The 7,418-nt window shown below is 45.5% G+C and overlaps 1 protein-coding gene across 1 annotated transcript in view; it reads right to left on the bottom strand.

Annotated features, from left to right (window-relative positions):
• Positions 1 to 206: 206 nt before the first annotated feature.
• LOC104627358 (neuropeptide-like protein C4orf48 homolog) overlaps positions 207 to 7,418 on the bottom strand; it is an 11,139-nt gene continuing 3,927 nt past the window's right edge. Inside the window, exons 2-3 of the mRNA XM_010295547.1 lie at positions 4,457 to 4,545; positions 207 to 552 (exon numbers count right to left, since the gene is read on the bottom strand). Of these exons, the coding sequence (XP_010293849.1) occupies positions 487 to 552; positions 4,457 to 4,545 (155 nt within the window). The 3' untranslated portion in view covers positions 207 to 486. The remainder of the gene's footprint in view (positions 553 to 4,456; positions 4,546 to 7,418) is intronic.

Here is a 7,418-nt window from a genome sequence, read left to right as displayed (position 1 = left end):
GTGACAACTATTAATTTCTATATAAAGCCATGACTGCTTGTTTGTAAATGTTTAGCTATGCATCATTGCAAAGTAGCTTCCTTTGCATGTTAGGGACACATTCTACCATAAATACATTAAAGAATTCAACAGGTCTTGGTAATTTCACAGGTCTATGGTAATTCACATGGGCTGAGGGATTGGCCTGAGAGTCCAAGGACAATTTTTGGCTTGAAATACCAGAAAAGTGAGATGCTGTCCTTACATAAAACACATGAGCAAGACTTTGGCACTGTTTCTTCTGTTGACATTTCAGCAGATGCAATATCGCATACAGTAATGATAAAACGCATCAAAGCAAAAATGGTCTAACTGAGCTTTACCTGTTTGGATAAAAATTGTTTTCCTTGTGTTGTGGCACAACGTGCACTCTTTATCTTCCTGTAATTTACTGAACAGCTTTTTAAAAATGAATAAATGTCCATTGGCCAAATCCCAGTGCTCATTTCAGTGTATTGCACGAAAGCAATCACACAGGCCTCTCTTTTCCACTCTCAGGAGGAGGGTTTCTGTCTGAAAAAAAAAAAAGCATGAAATTAAAGAACTGAATATATCACTTTAGAAGAGTATATAATTGATTAGACTTAATTCCTCTGCACAGCTGTAGTCAAGGTGCTTTGCTGAGTGAAAAATCATAGTTATTAGTGCTGGTTTTCATCCAGAAAAAGTGATGAAATAAGTATATTCAGAACCGAGATGGCATGGAGAGTATTTTTATAGTTTAAATGTTTTCATTTTCACAGTTAACTTCTAGGGAGTAGGCTGTCAAAATTATTAAAGCGTCCTTTATAAATGCTGAGAAAAATTCCACTTTCAACTGCACTGCTCTTAATTCCTTCGCAGTGATTGATGGCTTCCTGTTGACAATGTCTTCAGTACTGTGTAGTTTAATTGCACCAGATAGCATGTGCTGAGGAGCCAGTTGTGCTCTCAGTTACACTGCCGTTTCTCTAGAATAACGCTGAGTTCAATCCAGCTGTCAGTGTAGCCTTGTTGTCTGAAACTCATAATCTTTCAGGGCAGATCTAGACTTGAGTTTGTGGCTCCTATTTTAACCTGAGTTAATTTACAGATAGTTGCCTTATTATCAGCTCCATTTGGAACCATGCCCCCAGAACTCCATCAAAAGCTGAAAAACCATTCTCCGTATACGTAATTTTAAATTACTTGCTCTTGTTTCTGGGGTGTCTTAGTGGAAAAGCATTTCCAAGCTTTTTTTCCTCTGTATCCAGGAAAAAAATTAACTTCAGGTCCTTAAAGATATTTAAGTATTATTTATTTAATTGTAATCAAATAACAAATATTTTGTGGGTCCTGGTCTCACTCTTTGAGAAACAAATTTCTTAAATGGTACCATCATTTCAAAAGATGAGTCTTTTGCAAGACTCAAAAGAAAATTGTTGGTGCAAGTGACTTGCGTTAGCAAGTGCAATTGTGACTGAAGAGAAACTTCTTCCTGAGCATATCTTGTGGTTTTCACCCTGTGGTCTGTGGTCCCATAAGTAGTCTGTAGACTGACTTTGAAGAGTTTCTTGAGGGGGGAAAAAGTTACCAGACTTACATTCACCATGAATGGGTTTCTCCTCTGCACTGGAAAAAAACATTAAAGGTTAAAAAACACTTGTTAACAAATTAACTAAAAGCTCTGTGAAACAACAAGGTCTTCAGCCTGCTGGTGTTCCTCTGACATGGTACCTCCTTACAAATTAGAAACAGCAAAGGGCTAATTAACAAAGACACATAGTTTCCAAAGGAGTAGCTGGGCCCTTCTACCTGGGGACCTGCTCCACCAAGCTCTGCCTTGCTTTGCCAGCAGTACCTCTGTCCTCCAGCCGTTCCCACTCTCTGCTACTCATTTCTTGTTCTCAGACTGCAAGCTTTTGCAGGGAGAGGCTGTTTTCGGAACTGCTTTTCCCTCCCCTCCACAGCTCTCTATCCTTTTCAGCTCAAACTTTTGACATTCACCTTTGCATTAAAGAGGACTTGTTCACTTTCCTTGTCTGCTTTCACTTATCGGCTTAGTGTAATGGCAGGCGTTATTAAACACTGCTCCTTGTTTGTGCAATGCAATCCTGGATGAGTGAATGCTCTCATTGTTGGGAGCCCAGCAGAAATCATAGAATCATCTTAACATCAAACAGGCTTATTGGATTTCACCGTAATGCCAACAAGCTGCCACTGTTGCCACAAACCCTGCCTCAGCGTAACTCATGACTATTTACAGGCGGGAAGAGCAGCTCTGGGACCACTCAGTTGTAAACTGAAATACTATGAAAGAGAAGCATCAATTACAAAAATGAATTGCTGCCCTGTTGGCTTAGGAAGTCCCTGGTAGGAACAGTCCTACTTGGGGCCTGCCCTTGTAATAACAACTTTCAAGCTCAGGAGTCACTGAATGAAGTTACTTGTGTATGAAACTTGAGAAATTATAGTTGGTCAACATGAGCCAAGCACCAGGGATTAAGTAAGGATATGGCGGCTGTACCTTTCAGAGAATAGAAGGCCACACTGTGCCGTTTGTAGGTCCCTGGCCACTGCATTTCACTTTAGTATCTCTGCATCATTCAATAATACGTATTTAACTAAGGCATCTCTTCCAGAAAGGCCTTTGGAGTCTCAATCAGGCAGGGAAAGATGGACAGCAATATAACCTTTCTTTACTAGTAGTATTAAACTCTCACACTTGTCAAAGGGTGGGTGATGTCCCAGATAACTGGTTGTGCTTGTTTTGGTGATGCACTGTTCCTGTGCCCCTCGTTCTGTAATACTGAGAGCTGTCTGAATCAGTGCCTTGGCATCTCAGGCCTGTCCAGGTCCTCACAGAAACACTCACCTTCCAGCACTCTGGGACCAGCTTCTCCCTTCATACTCTGCCTCACCTCTTACAAGGCAGCATTGCTCTCTGATGGGTTGTATTCTCATACCACCCTCCAAATAGAATAGCCAACATAAATATTTCTGAATATCTCTGTAAGTGGGATTAAGGAATTGTGCTGCCTCTATTGCATTCAAAAAAATCTCCCCAGTGCAATTTAGACAGAAATTTAGTACCTCCTTTGACTTCCCATGTAAAGCCTGGTGACAGTGTAAGAACCAACACACCTGTGCTTGCACATGGTCCTGCCATGTCAGGTGTAGGTACAAAACATTTCAGCTGAACCCAATCCAAACAGGTGAAAACCCGCTATGCACCAGAACAGCCCAGCACAGCTGCTGGAGGTAAAGCCTCTCTGTTCACAGCCTCCCGCTTAACAGCTATTTAGTGTTATGCTAGTGCATGGGAAACTTTTGCAATGTAACCCGTACTGCACCCAGAGCTCTGCCCTAATCAGTTTGCTATTGATAGCTCAAGAAAGCTAAAGTCATTCCAACCTTATTGTGTGGAGCCCTACATGATTGCCCAAGGTCACAAGAAACCAAAGGCAAAGCAACATAATTGTCCTGTGTTATAGTTTGATGCACATAATTGATTTACAACTCTTTGGTTGTCTCTGTTATGAATGACAATTTGAGTGGAGTGTGAGTTTAGAGAAAGAAGGAGCCCTTCTCACCTACCAACAGAGATGACCTGGTCAAAGCCACTGAGTGAGCACCTAAAGGAACTGGGAGATGGGGCTGCAAACAGGTTTTTCACTTACCCAAGTTGCTCTACTGTCACGTTGCCAGTGTTGATGGAGCTGTTAGGGAAGGAGAGGAAGGACAAGACATGCATAGTAGGGGCGTTATTAGTGAGAGACCTCCTGCCTCTTGCAAACTTCAGACAGCATAGGATCCACTATGTGGTAAGTCCTACCCCAGTCAGTGTTTGTGCCTATTTATGAACACACATATGTATGCATCACTAAAATCAGAGCATTTAACACACCCCCATTTTTTGTTCACTGGCACCTCTGCAGCACAAGACCGGCATGTGAAGTTGCAGTATGCCCTGTGCTTTGATATCTTCTGTGATAACTACCTGAGCAAATATGCTTCCCCCTTTTTTATGGAGTATTGATCCATGAGCAAGGAATATATGTGCTTCCCTTTCCTCTCTGCCAGCCCTGCCTGCCACCTTCTTGCTCTCTCATTCACTTTCTGCTCCCGCCCAATGAACAGTCAGTCCACAGCCCAGAAGCAACACTGTGAGATAAAGAGTAAATCATCTTGTTCTTCTCTCCTTCATACATCTTCTTTCCTTCTCTGTTTGATGCAGGGACTGTCAGGGGTAATCCCTTAGCCTGTTATGCAAGGAGTCTGACTAGATGATCTTTAATGAACCTCTCCAGCTTGTGAAAAATAATCTGTACTTGGTACAATCCTATTTGCTGGAATGGAAGTGAGTCATCAGAGATGTCATGTCTGCTGTACACAGACAGGCAGACCTGGCCACTTGGAGATAAAGGCTAAGTAAAAGCATTTCTATAGAAACACATACCCGCGTGTCTAGATTATAGGCTGTCTTCTTTAAATCCTGCAACGCCCTCTGCATGAACTCAAACGCATGGCAGTCAACACAGGGACGACCTGGAAAAAGGTACAGAAGAAGACATCGCTGTCACAGTCTGAAACGTGGAGTGTGGCAGTGCCGAGAGGGAATGCTCAGAGACCTTGCAATGCCAGGAGAAAACCCATTTTACCAGGCACCTGCATGTGAAGGAAGTTAGGGCAGCCTGTGGGCAGGGCTGTATCTGTCCTTGTGCAAATGTGTAAGGACCAGTAAATACACAAGAGCATTTTGCTGCATGTGCTTTTCTGAACATGGCCCAGGCTTGATTCTGCCCGGTGTTATGCGCCTTCAGCCCCCAGCCTCTCCCTTTGAAATGGAAAACCTCGAAACTTCTCAGAACATGGGTTAACTCTCAACTGATGCCCTGAAAATCGCAGTTTGCAGTGGTTCAGAAATCAGACAGGCAGGTCTGTTTTTACAGGAGCTCTTACGGAGCAGCTTGGCAAGGGGCAGTGCCAGATCTGTATTTGCTTCCTTTCACCTGCTGCTGTATTTTTCTCTGCCAGGAATGCAAAGCATCCCACTGCGTCTGCAGCTGGTGCCAGCGCGTGTGCAGAGGGGCAGGGCAGGGAAAAGGCGGGGGAGAGGAGGAGGAAGGGACCTGACAACAGCCAAAATGGCTCACCTCTGGACCTGGGCATTTCTGCTCTGCCAGGATTCACGCCGCACTATTCTCGAGCCCATTCGTTCAGTCACAGAGTTAATGAAGTGTGGGTTTTCAGAAGAAGAAATTGCAGATACTGGAGGAGATGCAGGGGAATGGGGAGGGCGGACACTTTACATCGATCACAGAGCCCCCATGTTGGGGGGAGCACCAAAATCCTTGTCCACAGGCAGCCTCTTGTGCTGCTCTGCCAAAGCACAGAGGGTACAAAGCTGCTGCTGAGGCAGCTGGGGAGCCGCGCAGAGCTGGGGAGCTGCCGTGCAGCACCGCAGCACCCCGCGCCTGGCACCCTGCTGCCAACGCGCACTTCTGCGTTGGGCCTGACGGAAGGGAGCAGCCAGAGTGCTTCTCGGTCCCCAGAAAGCCTCTTAGGGGCTTTAACCGGTTCGGGAGGTGTTTCACTCCCACTCATCCTCCTCCATCTCCCCTCCATGCAGCTCACATCTCTGGGAGACCCAGGGATCAAGCCAGGAATCTATTTCCAGCGATACAGGGAGATGCAAAGTCCCCACCTCTATAAGAACAGCATCACTCACAAAGATTCTCTGCAGGCCTGAGAGGAGTAGCAACAGGATGGTTTTGAGCACATTTTAAAGACACTCAACTCCCTCCTGTTTTCAGTATTTCAGTAATTTAATTGTTTTCAGATCATGGAGCAGAGCCCTCAGTAAGAACCTGAATTCAGTCTGCTGTCAGCAAATCCATCGTTCACTTGGTGCCATGGCCTGCTCCCTCCCCTTGCTGTGGTCTTCTCAGAAAGCACCCTGCCCTGGCTCCACCTCAGTAAAGCACTGCATACCCCAAAGTGCTTGTCATTAAAGTGTTCTCAAAATCAGAACTTGGAGAAAAAAACAAACTACCATTCATAAATAAATGTCTCCCACTCCAACAGTGTAGAGAAAGCATCTTTTAGGAGAGCCATGAATTCCACAGTCATGTGCTGCCTGCCACCGAGGCAATCTTCCCAGGCCCTCATGAAGGCCATGGCTGTGTGGGATCATTCACTGGTATTTATGGCAGCCAAGTGCTCCTGTGTGGACAGGGAGGTACTAGTGGAATGGCACAACCATGCCAAGTGGTTATTGCTGTCACTCCTGACATCAAAGCAGCTTCTGCAGGAAAATGGTGGTTGCACAGATGACACCTGCCCATGCAGGATCAGCGCACGTGAAGCTTCTAACACGGCACTGCTTTTCAAAGCCACAGTGCAGATGCAGCCAGTTCCACCATATAATGGCATATTCACTCTCTAATATGGTTTCCTGGGCTGTCCTCCTTGGTGGAGGGTCCTTCTCCAGGCAGAGCTGTCTCTGGGTCAGGTTAGCACCGCTGCCTACTGGGAGCTAGCAGCCCTGCAGCGCTGGCAGTGGGAAAGCTCATGTGATTCCTCCAACCAGCTATATCCCAGGATTTTGACTTCCAGCAGCACAAAGAGGACTCACTGAAGCAGCACCACTGGCAGAGGAGAGGACAGCTGTACCTGGGAGGAGGTGACGAGCAGCTGGGGAGGTGGCTGGCTATAAACTCTTCCACCCATGCAGTCCTGCAGAGCACACGTCTGTTTCGCACTTTGGGGACTGAACTAGGGCAGTGCTGACCTTTCTGTCAAGCATCTTGCACTAGCACAGAGCGACATGAATGCAGTTCCCCAAATAAAATAGGGGCGATACCCCACTACCTAAAAAGCCTATAGCTATGGTTGGATTTTTACCAGCAGAGCTGCCCACGTCCTGACTCTAGCCAGGCTTTTTATCTATTATACTAGTCAGTCTCTCGCAGTAGCCAATAGCAGATGGTTAAGGAAGATACAAGAATAAGCCTCTAGCAATATTCTTCTAGCCTACCAAGAGGTTGGAGGACGTCCTGAGTCTGGCTGGTGTTTCTACATCTGATAAGCCCTCTGCAATTTTTTCTCACATTAATTTGCCCCATTGCTTCCTGAATCCGTGTAAACCTTTGGCATCTACAGCATCCTGTGGCAATGAGTTCCACAGCTTAGCTATTCACAGAGTGAACAAAATACCATTCTTGTCTGCTCTGAAGTTAACATCTGCTGGTTTCATTTCCTGCCTCTAATTTTTGCACTGGAAGAGACAGTTATTAAATATTCACCATCTTTGTCCCACTTATGAATTTGCTGCTCTCCATCATTCCCTGTCTCGGTGTCTCCTTTCCAGAATGAAGAGTTGGGTTGGTAGGCTGGCCTATCTAGCTGGACTCACTTTC

This window comes from Phaethon lepturus, unplaced genomic scaffold (genome assembly GCF_000687285.1).
Source record: "Phaethon lepturus isolate BGI_N335 unplaced genomic scaffold, ASM68728v1 scaffold55379, whole genome shotgun sequence".
NCBI classification, from domain to species: domain Eukaryota; kingdom Metazoa; phylum Chordata; class Aves; order Phaethontiformes; family Phaethontidae; genus Phaethon; species Phaethon lepturus.
The sequence above is the reverse complement of the archived record's forward strand: the minus strand, read 5'-3'. Positions and strand labels throughout refer to the sequence as shown.